A 19,744-nucleotide genomic window follows, 5' to 3' on the forward strand; every position below is an offset into this window, starting at 1 on the left:
TATAACTATAATGTAAGGAAATTCGGTTTTTAATAACTTTGAAAAATATCACTCTATTTTCTACCCACTTGGCAGTACAATTAATGATTAGGTTTTGGTGTGCCAACTAAATTCTTGCTGTCTGCTCTCCTCTGTATATGTAATTAATTTTTTTTTTTTTAACATTTATTTATTTTTGAGAGACAGAGAAAACGGAGCGTGAGTGGGGGAGGGGCAGAGAGAGAGGGAGACACAGAATCGGAAGCAGGCTCCAGGTTCTGAGCTGTCAGCACAGAGCCCAAAGTGGGGCTCAAATCCACAAACTGGGAGATCATGACCTGAGCCAAAGTCGGACACTTCACCGACTGAGGCATCCAGGTGCCCTGGGACATTTGTTTTTAAAATGCTCAACTATATTGTGAAAGAACAGAATCATGAAAAAAGATGTTCTAAACGAGGAAATGCACGGACATCGAATCCAACATACATTCATTTAAAACCAGTCCTTTGGGCGCCAGGGTGGCTCAGTCGGTTGAGCATCTGACTTCGGCTCAGGTCATGATCTCACAATTCATGGGTTCAAGCCCCACATCGGGCTTTGCCAGCAGCACAGAACCTGCTTCAGATTCTCTGACTCCCTCTCTCTCTCCCACTCCCCCACTCTCACGTGCTCTCTCTTAAAAGTAATCATTAAAAAAGATAATAATTACATAAATGAATAAATAAAACCGGTCTTTATGTAAGATTATACTACATCCTAGCTGACAAACATGAGATAATAATTGTATTTTGTGGAAAATGATAGAGGTTCAAGCATGTTGATTTTAATCATGATATAACCTTAAAATGGTTAACAACGTTATATGTGTTTTTAACAATGAACGTGTTTTTAAAAGTCTATAGTTCCGGGGAGCCTGCATGGCTCAGTCAGTTGAACATCCGACTTCAGCTCAGGTCATGACACATGACCTCATGGTTCGTAGGTTCGAGCCGTGCACTGGGGGGCTGTCAATGCAGAGCCTGCTTCAGATTCCCTGTCCCCCCTCTCTGCCCCTCCTTTGCACGTTCTCTTGCTCTCTCTGTCAAAAATAAACATTAAAAAATTATAAATAAATAAGTCTATAGTTTAATTAAGCAAGGTAACAGGATCATCACATTAAAAATGCCAGTCAATTGGGGCGCCTGGGTGGCGCAGTCGGTTAAGCGTCCGACTTCAGCCAGGTCACGATCTCACGGTCCGTGAGTTCGAGCCCCGCGTCAGGCTCTGGGCTGATGGCTCGGAGCCTGGAGCCTGTTTCCGATTCTGTGTCTCCCTCTCTCTCTGCCCCTCCCCCGTTCATGCTCTGTCTCTCTCTGTCCCAAAAATAAATAAAAAATGTTAAAAAAAAAAAAAAAAAAAAAAAAATGCCAGTCAAGGGTGCCTGGGTGGCTCAGTCAGTTAAGCATCTGACTCTTGATTTTGGCTCAGGTCATGATCTCACAGTTCATGGGATCGAGCCCTAAGTCAGGGTCCATCTGCTGATGGCATGGAGCCTGCTTGGGATTCTCTCTATCCCCCTCTCTCCGCACCGCCCGCCCCCCCCACTCATGCTGCTCTCTCTCTCAAATAAACTTTAAAAAAAATGCCAGTCAAGGGAGCCTTTCAGAAGAGCATGTGACTCTTGATCTCAGGGTTGTGAGTTCAAGCCCCACATTGGGTATAGAGAATATTTTTAAAAAATTAAATCTTTAAACAGCACCTAGCTGGTTCAGTCAGTAGAGCATGCAACTTTTGATCGCAGAAGTCATGAGTTTGAGCCCCATATTGGGGGTGGAGCCCACTAAAAAAAATAATAAGTAAAATAAAATAAAATCTTAAAAAAAAAAAAGCTAGTCAATTTGTGTGTTTGGATCAGATTCTGAATTTGATCTTTTTTTTTTTTTTTTTTTTTTAACGTTTATTTATTTTTGAGACAGAGAGAGACAGAGCATGAACAGGGGAGGGGCAGAGAGAGAGGGAGACACAGAATCTGAAACAGGCTCCAGGCTCTGAGCGGTCAGCACGGAGCCCGACGCGGGGCTCGAACTCACGGACCGTGAGATCATGACCTGAGCCGAAGTCGGACGCTTAACGGACCAAGCCACCCAGGCGCCCCCTGAATTTGATCTTTTGACCACACCTTATAATCGCTAGGAATACTGACTGCAGAGTAGGGAGCCATCTTTTTAACAGGAAAAGAACCATATTTTCAAATGGTTGACTCTTTCTGCCCATACCTAAACTGAACAAGAAAGCTCTGGTTTATTACTCATTTGACCTGCTGACTTCAAAGTGTATGTGTTGCTCTGAGGGACATCATGAGGGCAATTGCTGAAACTGGAATAGTAACTACATTAAATATCATATCTATATTAAATCTGCCAAATTGATAACAGTGCTATGGTAATGTAAGGAAATGTTGTTTTGAGGAAATGAATGCTCAATACTCGGTAAAGTATTGAATTATATAATTTTCAAATGCTTTCAAATGATTTAGGAAAAAAAAGTATATATTTGGAGAAAGAGAGAGAATGGTAAAGCAAATGTGGCAACTCTTTGTAGATGAACCAATACCAGAAAACTGCCTACCTCCACATTTCTTACACATGAGAAAAATAATTCCCCAGGTCAGTTAGCTAGTTTGCATTTTGCAGCTGCAAAGTGTTCCTAATGGATAACTCAGTCAACTTCAATTCACCTTCTACAAGCACAGAATCACACTATGAAACTGACCCTCTTGAAAGACAGAAATGGACTTAAGGTTCTAGTAACTTACAAAAGTTACTTAACTATTTGATGCTAAAGTACAGTAACTTCTAAAATGCAAACATCAAAATGAGACTTGCGATAAATGTTTTGAAAAATGCAAAGTACTCTACAAATGCGAGTAGTTTTTAAAGCTGTGTTTATGCTTTTTTCCCTTTTTATGCTGTTTAAGATGTTGCTAGAAAGTTAACACTTGTAGAAACAGGAACTTTAAAAAAATTTTTTTTAATGTTTACTCATTTTTGAGAGAGAGAGAGAGAGAGAGAGAGAAGACAAGAGTGCAAGCAGGGAAGGGCAGAGAGAGAGGGAGACAGAGATTCTGGAGGAGACTCCAGGCTCTGAGCTGTCAGCACAGAGCCTGATGCGGGTCTTGAACTCACAAACAGTGAGATCATGACCTGAGCCCAAGTCAGACGCTCAACGCACTGAGACACCCAGGTGCCCCAGGAACTCTTAAAAATTTTTTTTTAATGTTTATTTATTTTTGAGAGACAGATCATGAGCGGGAGAGGGGCAGAGAGAGAGAAAGACACAGAATCCGAAGCAGGCTCCGGGCTCTGAGCTGTCAGCACAGAGTCTAACGCGGGGGGCTCGAACCCACGAACCGTGGGATCATGAACTAAGCCAAAGTAAGACGCTTAACTGACTGAGCCACCCAGGTGTCCCAATGCCCCAGGAACTCTTTATGTTCATTGTTTGCTTATACGGAAATCCCTGTGCATCAATATTTAAATATTTTTCAGTGCAACTACATGAAAGGTAACAAATTATTATATTATCTATAATTCAAAAGCTTACAGAGGCCAGTACCTATTTCTGCTCCTTTTAGGAGACATAGTCGTAATAAAATATATTGCTTAATTTGCCAGGCATTGTGCCAAGTGACTTGCATACATTGTGTAATTCTCAAACATTCAGTGAGTTTGATGCAATTATTACTTCATCATATGTAAAATGAGGAAAATAGCTGCACTTATCTCAGGGCTGCTGTAAGGATTAAAAGAGACCATACATAGGGGCACCTGGTTGGCTCAGTCAGTACAGCAGGTGACTCTTACTCTCTGGGTCATGAGTTCAAGCCCCATGTTTGGGTGCAGAGATTACTTAAATGCATAAACAAGAACTTTAAAGAAAAAAAGAGAGAGAGACTATACATAAAGCACTTAGCACAGTAGGTGGCAAAAAGGAAGTGCTAAACATACGTTTACCATTTATTGGTACCTTTATTTTACTAGTAAACAGACACAGAGAAAAGCAAGTGGAAGAAAAAGGATTTTCAATCCAGGTCTGACTCTCCAATTTTCTGCCTTTTTCTATTTATTTGTTGTTTTTTTTTTTTTAATTACCTCCCCATTTAAGAGGGGGAGCAGGAAATCCTCATGACAGTGGATGAGCTTTAAAGCCAGGAGACCCCTGTTTTGAATTCGCCCTGGACTGTCCTCACCCCTCATCCCCTACCTACCAATACCTGGCTAAGCGAGCTCCTCAGGAGGGACTTGCTGAATTAACGACTAGGTTTGGTTTCTGTTGTTGTTGTTGTTTATTTATTTTTGAGAGAGAGAGGGGGAGGGAGAGAGCGCAAGCACAAGGGGGAGGGGCAGAGAGAGAGGGAGACACAACGTTCCAAGCAGGCTCCAGGCTCCCAGCTGTCAGCACAGAGTCCGCCGCAGGGCTCAAACCCACGAACCGAGAGATCATGACCTGAGCCAAAGTCCTAGGCTTAATCGACTGAGCCACCCAGTCGCCCCAAAGACTAGGTTTCCAGCCTGGGTTAGCTACATCTTTCTGGGCTGGGTACAACTTTCACGACTCGGCGCTGGTGCCCCATCTGCAGACCCAGAAGAGGCTGTTCAGGTCCTGAACAGGGAAACGACTACGTCTTCCCTTCTCAAACGCAAACTACCAAGGGCTGTCGCCCCCGAACCACTGCGCCTTCAAGGGTCCCAACCCCCACTCACCACTCTGCTCTCCACAGTTCAGGCCACCGCCACATTTTCGCTGCCCCCGCGCGGCGGAGGACGGAGCGCGCCGCACTTCGCGGCGAACTACACCTCCCACAATCCCAGTCGGCCGGACCACCTCCCGCAGGAGGTGGGCGCGGAGGCGGAGCGGATCACCCGGGGGCGGGGCGGAGCCTTCCGAAACGTCCTGCCTGTGTCCTACAGGGTACAGTTCATTTTAGGAGAGATTCCTGGGTTCCCTGTTCAAGTAGGACTTCTGCCCCATTAGGTACGACTCCGCCCTCCGTCCCCTCTGTGGTCCCCTCAGTGTAAGCCGGCAGATGGTCTAGTCCAGGGCCGCCCGTGGGCCGCAGCGAGACCCGAGGGGAACGAAAGGCAGGCCGCGCACGCATGCGCAGAGGCGCAGCATGGGGGCGGGAGCCGCTAAGCCCCTTCCCCGCCGCTGTGAAGGTGAGTAGGGGGCGGGGCCGGGCGTGTTCCGCGTCAAGACTGACCACTGCCCCGCAATGGCCACGGGTGGATCGGCCGCTAGCATCTCGACCAACTCTCCGAGCCGTTGACCCCAACTGTCCAGAAAATTGGGGTCCCTAGAAGCTCAGTTTTAGCGTTTGTCCATCAATATCCCACTTCCCATTCAACCACTTCCAGCATTTCGTTGCTGTTGTCTAGGTGTAAGTTTTTCTTTTCTGCTAGACCATGCGTGTGAAAAATAGCAGCTAACATGTCAGGAGGGCCCACCTTTCGTCTTGGTTTTCTAACATGTAGCAAACAGCTCCTTCTTGATAAGGTATAGAGCTTAAAGGCTTTTGGACACTTGATTCTATTCAACTGTGTGTCAGATGAGGTATATGCTTTGCCGTGCTGTTTCATATGTCTTCTGAGAAGACTCCTTGAGATGATGAAGACGGTGATACACTAAAGACATAGTGGAGGTGATGAAGTTTATAATCTGCCAGGAATACAGAGAATTAAGCAAGCCTCTTATTGTGCCCTAACCCTACCCATTTTCCTTACGCCTTGCTGTGTGACTTGGTTATGTTGCTTAACCTTCTGGGCCTACCTTTTCCCATAAAATGAGGAGATTGGATTAGATCTCTTAAGAACTTGCCAGCTCTGAAATTCTGCGATTAGTTAGTGAGTAGAATCCAGATGATATCACAATATGGTAATGCTAAACATCCTCAACTTCCATTTCTCTGCTAACGCAAGAGAAACATAGCAGGTGTAAGAATGTGGCAGCAGCATTAGACAGAACTGCCCTTCATGGTACCTGTAATTTCTTCCTGATTGCTGAAAGTGTGAGATTTGCTGATAATATAACTTTCTTCACTCCTTGTTGTCTGTTTGTAGATCATTGCTAGGAGGAACTCTGGGTACAATTATGAACACAGTGTGTGTAATAATGGCTCACATCTTAAGATCTCATCTGATAAATGCTTCAATGGTACCGAATCAAATGAAAATGCCTCCATATCTTGGTGTCATTAGAAATAGAATGATGTCAACTCAGAAATCCAAAAAGAAGATGAGAGACTATTACAGGCTGCTGAATCTGGATGAAGGATGCTCTGCAGATGATGTCAGGGAAGCTTTTCATAAGCTTGCCAAGCAATACCACCCAGACGGAGGTTCTAGTACAGCGGATTCAGCAACATTTATACAGATCGAAGAAGCTTATAGGAAGGTGCTTTCCCACGTGGTAGCACAAGCAAATGCTGGACAGAATAAAGTTGAAGAAGCAGAGGAAGAGGAAGAAAAGTTCAAATATAAAACACCCCAACACCGACATTATTTAAGTTTTGAAGGTATTGGTTTCGGAAGTCCCAGTCAACGAGAGAAGCAATATAGGCAATTTAGAGCAGACCGTGCAACTGAGCAAGTGATGGAATATCAGAAGCAGAAACTACAAAGCCAGTATTTCATTGATAGCGTAATTGTTAAAGATGTAAGACAGAGTAAAGAACAAAAGATAACTCAGGCTATTGAGCGTTTAGTAGAGGATCTCATTCAGGAATCAATGGCAAAAGGAGACTTTGACAATCTCAGTGGGAAGGGAAAACCTCTAAAAAAATTTTCTGGCTGTTCATATATTGATCCCATGACTCACAACCTGAACAGAATATTGATAGATAATGGATACCAACCAGAATGGATCCTCATGCAAAAGGAAATAAAGGATACTATCGATCAACTCAGAGAGGCCATTTTAGTGTCAAGGAAAAAACTTGGGAATCCAATGACACCAACTGAACAGAAACAGTGGAACCAAGTTTGTGAGCAGTTTCACGAAAACATCAGGAAACTGAACAAGCGAATTAATGATTTTAATTTAATTGTTCCCCTCCTGAGCAGGCAAAAAGTCCATTTTGATGCACAGAAAGAAATTGCCAGAGCCCAGGAAATATATGAAGCCCTTATAAAAACAAAAGAAGTCACAGATAAAAACCCAAACAACACTGATCAGGGAGAAGGGGAGAAAATACCTGGAGTCAAGACAGGTTTTTTTAACTGGATGAATGTGTGGAAATTTATTAAAATCTGACCATTTAAATATCCATAATACGACCCCAAATCGTTTTCAGTTGTACTGATGTCATACATAGGGGATGAGATTTATTGCTACAACACAAGAGTTTGAGTTTTCACAAAACTAATCACATCTCTAGTGATGTATAAGTGTGAAAGCTGTCAGAAACTGAGAGAAGTGTTCAACCAGCTTTGCTCTGAGGATATTGCAAGAAAAGAACTCCTAAGAAAACAATTTAATCCATTTCAGAGTTTAAATGTCAGTCATAGGTGAAACGAATTAGGACAAGGACTCAGACTGGGAATCGTAAAGGGTAGTCCAAAAGTCTTAGTGCACTTTTAAGCTCTAGTAACTTAAAGACAGTTGCTGTTGCTATCTTCACAGCTACTTAAACAACAATGAAAAAAAACCCTAAGAAGTATTATAAAAAGTCACAAAACTATGGAAGTATGGAATGTAGGCAAGCAAACCTCCAAATGATGAATGTTCTTTGCAAGCTTGCTGCATTTAGACCTTGTGGTTATTAAAGTTTAAAACTGTTCTAAGACTTTTGGGATCCTCTTTACATGGATGGAAATGTTATGATCAAGAAATTAGCCCAAAGGAGTTACTGTACTCTCCCTTTTATATAAAGACCTTCCTTGTGGGTATTGAATAACACACACACACACACACACACACACACACACACGCATGCACACACACTATCTGGGTTGTGCTTTTTCCTTCCCAACTTCTTGGCTGTAGAGAAATCCATCAGCCAAGATAGTTGATATAGCTGTTCTAGAAATAAACTCCAGTGGCCACTTTAAAGAGTTTGGGTGTATTTTCTATCCTTTTGGAGATTAAAAAAAAAAAAGAAAAAGTCCTTGGGCTCAATAGAAACTTAAGATTTCACTCTGGCTTCATCTCTAATCAGAGATTGAAATGTTAGGTTTACATAGATCTATCTGAAGCCTGTCTTTGTCAAGTATCAGATTCCCCAGAGGCTTTTTCCATATGAGAATCTCAATTTAGGGATCCAATTTCCTGTCTTAGGAACCCTTTCCCACACAAAAAGATGTCTGGATTTTGTGCCAGTTTGCACTTTTGACGAATGACAAAAAGATTAACATTCGTGAGATTGTGTTCTGTCCACTTTCAGAAAATCTGCCTTTTTTAGATTTGTGTAATTGCTTTAGCCACAGAACTGGGCAACTAGAAGGATACAGAGGGTGGTCAAACTGAACAGATCTTTTTCCTTATTTAGAGTGTCGTATTATGGATGTTGTTCAAAAATGGCACTTGCCACTCTGATCTTGAAAGAACAAGTTATTTTTTTTAATTTTTGTTATGTTTATTCATTTTTGAAAGAGAGAGACAGAACACAAGCAGGGGTGGGGTGGAGAGAGAGGGGGACACAGAATCCGAAGCAGGCTCCAGACTCTGAGCTGTCAGCACAGAGCCCGACGCGGGGCTCGAACTCACAAACTGTGAGATCATGACCTGAGCCGAAGCCGGACGCTCAACCGACTGGGCCACCCAGGCGCCCCAAGAACAAGTTATTTTGTAAAGTATGTGATAGTTAAGTCAAACTATATCTTCAAAAGGAAATTTCAGGACTTTCTGCTTACATGATGGGGTAATTAATTGGTATAATATTTGATTATTAAATGAGTTATGTGGCTTCTACAATGATGCCATTACTCTAAACAAAACTGTGAAAAGTGTGAAATAAAGCTACATAATAAGAACTATGGTTATAAAACATTTTAGAAGGCTTTGGTTCTGTGAATTTCATTAATGGGAATTAGATGTATGATACCTAGTTGAATTGTAGCAACCTATATAAAGGAAACCATTTTCAGTATTGGATCACGGATGGTAAAGTTACTGGAAAACTCTAGTAAATCCTCAATTTCAGCACAGGACACTTTACAAATATTGTCTATATTAGTAAGATTAATAAAGTTAATTTTAATGATTATCCAATGGTTCATTGTTATATAAACAATTAATAATAACCGTAATTTTGGCTGAGTACCTGAATTAATATTTTTAAAACTTTAAAAAAAATTTTTGTTTAATGTTTTATTATTTTTGAGGGAGAGATAAACAGCAGATGAGTGGGGGAGGAGCAGAGAGGGAGACACAGAATCCGAAGCAGGCTCCAGGCTCTGAGCTGTCAACACAGATCCCAACATGGGGCTCAAACTCATGAACCGTGAGATCATGACCTGAGCCGAGGCTGAACGCTTAGCCGATGGAGACACCCAGGCACCCCTATTTTTTAACTTTTTTGATTGATGGTATAAAAACTGTGACAGAGGGTCACCTGTGTGGCTCAATCAGTTGAACGTCAGACTCTTGATCTCAGCTCAGGTCATGATCTCACGGTTCAAAAGATGGAGCCCTGTGTCAGCGTCTGCACTGACAGTACAGAACCTATTTGGGATTCTCTCTCTCTTTCTCAAAATAAATAAATAAAAAATAAAAAACTGTGACAGAGATTATTCTTGTAACGAAGGCAAATGCGCTGGTGTAAAAACAGATTCACTAATTTAAGTAACTAAAATTCAGACCAGAAAAAAATATCCTGGCCAGTTTATCAGAGTTTGTTGAATTGTAATCTTTTTTTTTTTTTTTTTTTTTTTTTTATTTTGAGAGAAAGAGAAGGGTAGGGGCAGAGAGTGAGAGAATCGCAAGCAGGCTCCGTGCTGTTTGCATGGAACCCAAACCCATGAACCGTGAGAGTATGACCTGAGCCGAAATCGAGAGTCACATGCTTAACCTTTGGAGCCACCCAGGCACCCCTGTTGAATTGTAATGTGACACTTCTCTCTCCATGATGCAGCCTTGGCCTTTTCTGTCCGTGTTTCACCTTCTAACTTTGCCAGCTTTTCAGGTGTAGTAGTAAGTTACCGAGATTTCTGACCTCATTAATAGGCACAAACCAGACTCTGCCTGATTCCAAGCCTTTTCAGCGATCCTTTCTTCAGACTGTAGGACCAGGACCCTGGCCCAACACCCTGAGGATAGAGCCTCGCATCCCAGGGGCTTTTGGCTCCCAGATGTGTGAAATGGTTTTTGCCCTTGTTCTGTACGCCTGAGGCTAGTTTGGTGTCTCGGGGCTATAGTTTTCCTTCCTTGATAGAACACGTGCAATACTACTCATTTTCCTCATGAAGCCACCAGCAGGTAGCTGCTTTTGAGGGCGGGGGTCCTCCCAGAGATGGGAGTCCCCCATGACTTTGTATGATTGGGGCCTACTACTTTCTGACATACTTCTCTGCTGCCGGCTGCTTGGGTCCCCATCCCTGGGCCTCAGCCATCATTTGGGACATCCTCAGTACCTCTCAGGCACCACTGATGCCGATTTGTCTGTTCCTACAAGTGTTGCTTTTCCTTTTCAACAATGTTTTGTTCACTCGGCATACATTTATTGGAGTCCTGGAAGGGAATCCACCAGTCCACCGTCTGGATGATCAGGAATCAGTAGCTAAGGGGGACAAATGGACCCCTCAGCCCTGAATGTAACCCTCAGATACTCAGATACTCATACTCACCCTGGCTGCAGGCAGGGGGCACTGGCGGAAGGGCAGACCCACAGATGTTGCATAATACTTCTTGCCCAGCTGAGACCAGACTGGAACATCAAAATACAAATTTCCTCAAGGCTTGGGATGACATAAGCAGAGGGAAGGCAGTTTCCAGGACAGGATAACCTGGGCTGTGGCCCTCCCCAGTTTGTCTCTGAGCCCAGTGCCCTGCACACCATTCTCCCATGTCTGAGAGGACCCTCAAGTACCCTAAGCATGCCTCTACTCCCCCAAATCTAGATTTAGGAAATTAAGGACTAAAGGATTTTCTTTCCTGCCAAGACCAATTTCAGAGGTCTGGCATCTCAGAAGGTCCACCTCTTCCCTAGATGATTGACACGTGCCACTGTCCCCCAGCCCCCCAACATGACAGATCCTACCTGAGAGTCTCAACAGGACACACGCATCAAGTAAGCTTAACATTGTTGTAAGAGAGACCTAAAATTGTAGGGAGGGTCCTTCCTGGTGTACCTTGAGGACCTTCTAGCAAGAAGCACATGATCCAGTGGTGACTCAGCTTTAGAATTTATAGCTGGGCCTCTATGGTCTTTGTGGTTTCACCTCTGTGGGTGAACCTCGTTCCATGGCCATGTCCTCTCAACTTTTCCGCTTAGCCACAGTTTATCTCATGATTTGCCCAGCTGAGCCCCAAGCTTCTCCATGAGATTTGCTTAAAAGATGTGGTAGACAGCTGTTGCACTTTTTGGCAATAAATAGCCACTCTTGCCACGTTGAGTGGTGGCCTTACATAAGCAAGAATTCACAAAGTGGAGAAATGAGACAAAAGCAAGTGCACATCTCACCCTCCGGATGGCCTGTACTGATGGTGGCATGTGCCATTCATCTAGGGAGGATGTGGTTCCTAGCACAGGAAGTCAGACCTTCGAAGCTGACCTTGACAGGAGAGAAGATCCCTCATTTTCTTAAACATGCTCAGAAGTGGGCATGTGACCTAGGCCCTGCCAAGACCTGTCCTTGGGAGACAGAGTTCAGAATGATGCACAGGACAAAAGAGGCTGGCTCTCTGTAGACGTTCCATTTAGCTGGTGCAGGAAGGCAGTGGCTGCCAGGTGGACAAAGAAGTGACGTCAGTGCCGCTAGCAGTGACAGTCAAGTTCTTGGCTGTCTTGTAGTACGTGGTTGTGGCCACAGCAGCTTTGGTGTTTTCCTCACCAGGTCAGTTCTTCAGTGTTGTTTTAGTTACTGTTCCTGAAAACAACCTTGAGCCACTTTCTTTGGCCATTTGCAGCTCAGCACTGTGACTGATACAGATGAGATCATGAGACTCTCATGGCTTTGGGATACCCAGGAACTATACGTTGGATGTGGCACAGGGGGCACGTGGACTCCCATTAAACTCTCAGCCCTGCCACTTTGTAGGTGTGTGATCTTGGGCAAATTATCAAACCTCACCGACCTACAGCTTACTCAGGTGTAAACACTCATAATGATCACTTCTTGTGAGAATTCATTGAGATATTCAATGTAAAGAATCCATAGCAGTTACTGACACATGATGAGCACTCCACTCTAAGTATCAAATTATGTACATTGTTGTGCTACGAAGAGAATAAACAGACGTTTTTATTACTTTTAAGGTTTGCTAAAAAAATGTTCCATTGTTCTTCTCTTGGGGGAGTATTGATTTCAAAGTTGATCTTGCTAGTTTCAGTCAATTTCCTGAATTCACTGAACTGTTCTCTGACATGCCTTCAGCTAGCAGAGGGCGTTAAATGAAAATGTAGAAGTTAGTCAAGAAAGACCACATATTATATGATTCAATTTATATGAAAGGTCAGGGATAAGTAAAGCTATAGAGACAGAAAGTACGAGGGCTGTAGAGTTTGGGGGAAATGGGGAGTGACTGCTAATGTTTATGGGTTTCTTTTGGAGGTGATAAAAACATTCGAAAATTGTGGTAATGGTTGCACAACTCTGTGAACATACTAAGAACTGCTGAATTGTGCACTTTAAATGAGTGAGTTTTATCGTATGTGAAAGCTGTTTTCTTTTTAAAAAAAGAAAAAAGTAAGAAAATGTTGAGTGGTTCTGTGGTAGGGTCCCCTCCTTAAGGAAAAGAAAAAAAACCCCAAAACCTCAAGGCAACCTGGTTATACACGTACGTGACAACATCCCTCATGACCTTGTAACAAGAGACCACTTAATCAGACTACATATTTGTATGTTACCATATATGGGAAACAAGTAAAAAGCATATAAAAAACTATGTCACATGGAGTTCGGGGCTCAGTTCTTTGGGTACAAACGCAACTGAGCCGCACTGGCATGAATAAAGTTGCTTCCTAGAAAGAAAAGCCTCAGTGTCACAACTCTCTGCGCAAGAATCCTGCTACAGTTCTGAATTTGGTAGGTTGCTTGCTACTTTTCTATACTCAAGAAATGTCTTCAGAAGCATAAAGAGTAAGAAAACTGTTTTAAATTAAGCATAAAAATGACAGCCAATGTTTTAAGAGTTTAAATTTAGATGCTTTCACATCTCTAGCAAATGTTGATTAATGTGCACAAGTTTCTGCAAAACCCCACAAAACTTTGTTAGTATTCCCAGGCATTTGCTACTGTGTCCTCTTTTTTTTTTTTTTTAAAGATTTTATTTTATTTATTATTTTTTAATATAATTTATTATCAAATTGGTTTCCATACAACACCCAGTGGTCACCCCAACAAGTGCCCTCCTCAATGCCCATCACCCACTTTCCCCTAAGATTTTATTTTTCTAAGTCATCTCTACACCCAGTGTGGGGCTTGAACTTACATCCCCAAGATCAAAAGTCGCACGCTCCATGATTGAGCCAGCCAGGCGCGCCTCTTTGTTTTTCTTAAATAAATAGCCACTCTTAGCAAGCTGAGTGATGGCCTTATATAAACAAGAATCCACAAAGTGGAGAAAAATAGATAAAAGCAAGTGCACATTTTGTAAAAAATGATTGAAAAAACATGGTCTTTTAAAAAAATTTTTTTTTAATGTTTACTTATTTTTGAGAGAGAGAGAGAGACACAGAGTGTGAGCAGGGTAGGGGCAGAGAGAGAGGGAGACACAGAATCCGAAGCAGGTTCCAGGCTCTGACACCCAACAGACTGAGCCACCCAGGCGCCCCAAGAACATGGTCTTTAATTACATAGACAAAACCTTTTATTCTAGAACTCAGCAGGTGATTAGGCAGTGGGTAAGGGGTCCGTCCCCACTATTTCCCACCACACATCATGTTGCCCAGAGCCTCTGGGGAAGAAGAGGCCTAAAGAGCCTGCCTTTCCCCTCTTCTCTTCTCTCCAACACCCAAGACAGAGTGGCCTTGAGACGTGATTCCGTAACCTTCTGGACAGGAGCGTCAGGGAGCTGGCAGAGTGAGGAAGAATACCTGTGCGTGCCTTTGGGTCCCACTCTTACGGACATGAGTACCTTGAGAAGTTTGGGTGATGCCTGTTTTAAGCTTATCACTTATGGTGCCTGCCTGCCCACAGGGGCCAAAGCCAAATTGGCCCAAGAGCAAGGAATACATCAACTGGCTGGTAAAGTGTTTTATAGTACAATAACATAAGGTTCTTTGTTTGGAAAAATAAAACCTTTTTTTATCTTGAAAATTCACGTGTATATAGTAAAAAATTCAATCAATGCAAAAGGATAGGTGATGAACAAATGAATTCCCCTTTATCCCAGACCTCCCCACCCCCCAGATCCAGACCTCCCAACCCTACTTCCCAGATCTAAATGCCATCAACCACTTCTTGCACATCTACTAGTTTTTTGTTTATTTGTTTTTATGCTTTAGTAACAAATGGCTACAAAATTAGTGGCTCACATAACATAAATTTGTTGTCTTACAGTTCTAGAGGCCAGAAGTCCAAAGCGGATCTTACTGAGTTAACATCAAGGTGTTGGTGGGGTTTCATTCCTTCTGGAGGCTCTAGGGGAGAAGAGAATCTGATTCCTTGCTTTTTCCAACTTCTAGAAGCCACCTGTATTCTTGGCTTGTGTCCCCATCTTCTATCTTCATAGCCAGCGACAGCAGGTTAGCCTTCCCCCTAGTCACATTACTCTGACTCTCCTGCCTCCCTCCTCCACTTACAGGACCCTTGGACTTACATCGGCCCCACCCAGATCATCCAACATAATCTCCCTGTTTTAAGGTCACTCAATTAGCAACCTTAATTTCCTTTCATTAAGTAACATAACATATTCACAGATTCTGGGAATTAGGACCTATTTGGGGAAGCCATTATCCTGCCACCACAATATCCTTTATTTATATATATATAATTTATATACACACACCATTTCTCCACCTGTCTCTCAAAAACAGATACATGTAAACACACTACACATGCTCTTCTTATCTTTCTCTTCCACTGTCTATTAATGAATCTTGAGGATCTTTCCAAATCAACACATCTAGCTTTATTCAGCCTGCATGAGATCGTTGTATGTTCTCCTGGAAATAAGAACTAATCAATACCGAGCAGATGAAATAAATAGCAGCACAAGGTTACACAGAGAGAGACCTTGAGGCATAGAGACAGCAAATGCAAGTTGAAGTCGTCACGAATCAGGAATGAGATATGGCATAATAATGCGTCATAAGGTATGAGGTACAGAGAAAGTGACAATAGCTTACTTATTGAATGCTTTCCTTGCACTAACTAATCTTCACGACAATCCTACGACAGGTCCTGTTATTAACTCTTTTTGAGAAATGAGGAAACTAGTGAGGCTCAGAGAGGTTAGGTAACTTGCTTTGGGTCACACAGCTAGAAAGTGTCAAGGGTTGGGATCTGAACCCAGATTGTGTATGGTTGGTCTGACTCCAGATCCCTGTTCTTACCCACACCGTGCCAAGGTGTTGGCAGAGAGGACACTGGAGCAGATCACATTAGGGAAGCGTCTGCAGTGAAGATTCAAGACACTGAGTTTCCGGGGACTGTCTTGAATTCAGTGTGTTTTATTGGGACTGTCATTCTTTTATTTTTGAGTTCATTTATTTATTTAGGTGATCTCTACACCCAACGTGGGGCTTGAACTCATGGCCCCAAGATGAAGAGTCGCATCCTGTTCTGACTGAGCCAGCCAGGTGCCCCTGGACTGTCATTCTTGTCCTTTACTGCCCCTGATACCACAAGAAAGAGGCAGTGAGGCTTTGGAGCTAGGGAGACTTGAATTCGGACCCAGATTTTGCCACTCATTAGCTATGTGACCTTCTTGAGTTTCTGTTTTTCATCTGTCGAATGAGTTTATAGTTGACCCTTGAATAGCAGGGGTCTGAACTGCTCAGGACCAGTTACACTTTCTCTTCCTTATGATTTTCTTAATAGCATTTGTTTTTCTCTCCTTCCTTCTAAGAACACAGTGTATAAGACGTATAAAACACATAATATGTGTTTTATAATATGTTATCATTATATATCATTATAATATGTTAATAGACTATTTATGTCATCAGTTAGGTTTCCAGTCAACAGTAGGCTGTTAGCAGTTAAGTTTTTGGGGAGTCAAAAGTCATAGGTGAATTTTTTTTTTTTTTGAGACAGAGAGAGACAGAGCATGAATGGGGGAAGGTCAGAGAGAGAGAGGGAGACACAGAATCGGAAACAGGCTCCAGGCTCTGAACTGTCAGCACAGAGCCTGACGTGGGGCTCGAACTCACGGACCGCGAGATCATGACCTGAGCCGAAGTCGGTCGCCCAACGGACTGAGCCACCCAGGCGCCCCACATATGTGAATTTTTGATTGCGTGGAGGGTTGGTGTTCCTAACCCCCACATGGCTCAAGGGCCAACTGTAATCAGACCTAACTTGCAAGGATAGCTGTAATCCTTAGAGATGATGAATATGAAATGCTGGGTCAGGCTGAGGTCCTCAGTAGTAACTCGGTGGAGGCATTACTGCTCCCGGAGGATATTTTGGAAATTTGTGGAAGAATCTTCAGATGACAACATGGCTGCAGAGGCACTGCTGGCAGAGTTTCTATTTAGCCCATTTGGACCAGTACGTTGTGCTGTCTGGCATCTATTCTGATTGGTTGATAAGTCCATGCAATCCTAATTGTTAAATATTTCGAACATCACCGGCCCCCCCTCCCCGACCACAAACATTTAGGAGGGGGAGCCAGGGATGCTGAGTGTCCGCAGTGAGCAGGGTGGGTGACGAAAAAGAAGAATTGTTCCATGTCTTGGTCAACATTCAAATATCTCACCAGACATTCATGCGGGTGAAAAAATCTGTTCATGATAATCTAAGCCTGGAACAGAATTATATTTTACGTGTAAACACAACATGTTTTTTTGCGTGATTATTTTATTAAAATTAAAAAAAAATATTTATTTACTTTTGAGAGAGATACAGACAGAGTATGAGCGGGGGAGGGGCAGAGAGAGAGGGAGACACAGAATCGGAAGCAGGCTCCAGGATCTGAGCTGTCTGCACAGAGCCTGACGGGGAATTGAACTCACGACCTGTGAGATCATGACCTGAGCCGAAGTCAGTTGCTTAACCGACTGAGCCACCCAGGCACCCCTTTGCATGATTTAAAACACACTATTTTTTTTTTTTCACTAATTCAACTAATTTACTAATGCATTCACAACACAACTACTAGAGAGAGAGAGAGAGAGAGAGAGAGAGAGAGGGAGAGAGAGATTCTCAAGCAGGCTTTGTGCCGTCAGCAGAGAGCCCGACATGGGCCTTGATCCCACGAATCATGAGATCATGACCTGAGCCAAAATCAGGAGTCGGTCACTTAACTGACTGAGCCACCCAGGCGCCCCTAAAGATTTCATTTTTAAGTAATTTCTAAACTCAACCTGGGGCTCAAACTCACCACCCTGAGATCAAGAGTCACACGCTCCCCTGCATGAGCCAGCCAGGATCCCCGAAGATCCTAACTTTCTGATACGTACATTTTTGTGTTGTGACCTCCCATGTTGTATCAGATGTGGTCTATGTGACCAATAGTATACAACAGAAGTGATAGGATGTCACTTCTGAGGCTAGAAGCTTCCTGCTCTCTCACTTGATGTTAGATCACTTGCTCTGGGTGAAGCCAGTTGCCATGACTTGAGGCAGTCTTGCACAGGGGCCCATGTGTGCAGGAACTGAGGCCCCTAGACAACAGCCATGTGAGTGAGCATTATTGGAAACAAAGCCTCAGCCAAGCCTTCAGAAGCATGCAGCCACCACTGACAGGTTCACTCTAAGCTCACGAGGAATCCTGAGTCAGAACAACTGAGCTAAGTTGCTTCCAGATTCCTGATCCTTAGCTATTATGTAAAATAATAAATAAATGCTTGATGTTTTAAGTTGCTAAGTTTGAGGATAATTTGCTACATGGTAATCGATAATTAATAGAGTAGACATACAGGAAACTCTGTAATCTTATAATTTCATTAATAAGCATTGTAGCAATAGTTCATATATGTTACCCTTCTAGTGTAAAGAAAATCAATCAATATGGCAAAAATTACAGGTTGAAATGATTAATTTGGGGGGCCACATTTTGTGTTTCTGTGTTATCACATACTGTCCCTAGAGGTCTCCAACCTAACTTCTCTCTGGCTTCTTGTACGACTGTACTACTGTGTCTTTCTCGGACCCATCATCTGTTCTCTGTTTCCCATTGAAGAATTTATCTTCCTATCATTTTTTTTTTTTTATTTTCAACATTTTTTAATTTATTTTTGGGACAGAGAGAGACAGAGCATGAACGGGGGAGGGGCAGAGAGAGAGGGAGACACAGAATCGGAAACAGGCTCCAGGCTCTGAGCCATCAGCCCAGAGCCTGACGCGGGGCTCGAACTCACGGACCGCGAGATCGTGACCTGGCTGAAGTCGGACGCTTAACCGACTGCGCCACCCAGGCGCCCCAATCTTCCTATCAATCTTTTAAACACTGGTGTCTGAATATATCCTTGACATAGCACACTTGCAATATTTCATTGCCACCTTTTCCCGGATCGTAACATAGGTGATTTTTTTTTAAGTTTATTTATTTATTCTGAGAGAGAAGGAGAGAGAGAGCAAGGGAGGGGCAGAGAGAGAGGGAGAGAGAATCCCAAGCGGGCTCCATGCCATCAGCACAGAGCCTGACACAGGGCTTGATCCCATGAACTGAGAGATCATGTCCTGAGTAGAGAGTAAGAGTCGGATGCCTAACCGACTGAGCCACCCAACATCGGTGATTATTTTAACACAACACTTATAAAAAAGACTGACTCATCTGCGACACTATCATACTTCTCATTTTCTCCATATCTATTTCTGTCTCTATTGCTGCTGAGGTTAGGTCCCCATTTTTTTTGTTTAAAACTAGTTTTTGTTGCTGTTGCTTTGTTATTGTTATTATTGTTCTAGTGTTCTCAAAAGCCAGTTTGAGGTTGTTTTTCCGGTTACTCGCAACTGAAGGAGTCAACTGATAAATGTATCCACTGTCATCAAGAGTTTAAACTACAGAGAGAAAGGTTTCCTCCTCTGCCTGTGTCATATAATCCCCTGAGCTTTGGTATCATTTCCCCCCCGAAGGTCAGTCTTTCTCCCAAATGATTGATCCTTTCAGGAGAAGGTCATTTCAGATCCACAGGAGTGTGATCTTAGCCTCAAGACCTTCATCCAAATACAACAGTTCTACTGACTTATGTGAAGTCTTTTTGTTACACAGCCCCGTAAGTTTATGGAGGAAGAGACAGTATTTTAGGAAGTATATGTTTACATATTATGCTTTAGTCTTTCAGTTCCTGTAATACACATCTAGCGTGTACTTTCAAAAGATGGGAAGTGAATGCCACTCCATTAAAGTTCGTGAAACAGCGTTGAGATAATAAGAACAAACCAGAATCTGTGGAACCTAGTGCAAAGGACAGCTTGAGTTGTTCTTTTTTCTTAGTAGGCTTGAACCAACTGGACCGGATTC

The 19,744-nt window shown here is 42.9% G+C and overlaps 1 protein-coding gene and 1 long non-coding RNA gene across 3 annotated transcripts in view; one reads left to right on the forward strand and one right to left on the reverse strand.

Moving 5' to 3' along the window:
- The window catches only part of LOC122229985, a 33,045-nt gene extending 28,200 nt beyond the window's left edge, over window positions 1–4,845 (reverse strand). Inside the window, exon 1 of the long non-coding RNA XR_006207230.1 lies at window positions 4,723–4,845. This is a non-coding gene — a long non-coding RNA (uncharacterized LOC122229985). The remainder of the gene's footprint in view (window positions 1–4,722) is intronic.
- Window positions 4,846–4,966: 121 nt separating this feature from the next.
- On the forward strand, window positions 4,967–8,592 carry DNAJC28 (DnaJ heat shock protein family (Hsp40) member C28). Of its 2 annotated transcripts, none has more exons than XM_042955622.1 (2): window positions 4,967–4,993; window positions 6,076–8,592. In XM_042955622.1, the coding sequence occupies exon 2, from the start codon at window positions 6,107–6,109 to the stop codon at window positions 7,265–7,267; it is 1,161 nt and encodes a 386-aa protein (XP_042811556.1). In that variant the 5' UTR covers window positions 4,967–4,993; window positions 6,076–6,106; the 3' UTR covers window positions 7,268–8,592. The 2 variants fall into 2 exon arrangements, with proteins under 2 accessions (XP_042811556.1, XP_042811555.1); XM_042955621.1 differs by having other exon boundaries at window positions 4,978–5,175.
- The last annotated feature ends 11,152 nt before the right edge of the window (window positions 8,593–19,744 follow it).

This window comes from Panthera leo, chromosome C2 (genome assembly GCF_018350215.1).
Source record: "Panthera leo isolate Ple1 chromosome C2, P.leo_Ple1_pat1.1, whole genome shotgun sequence".
Taxonomy (NCBI): Eukaryota; Metazoa; Chordata; class Mammalia; order Carnivora; family Felidae; genus Panthera; species Panthera leo.

Bases quoted from the DNA above. Each gene is read 5' to 3' on its own strand.
- DNAJC28 (XM_042955622.1), top strand. From the start codon at position 6,107: ATGAACACAGTGTGTGTAATAATGGCTCACATCTTAAGATCTCATCTG.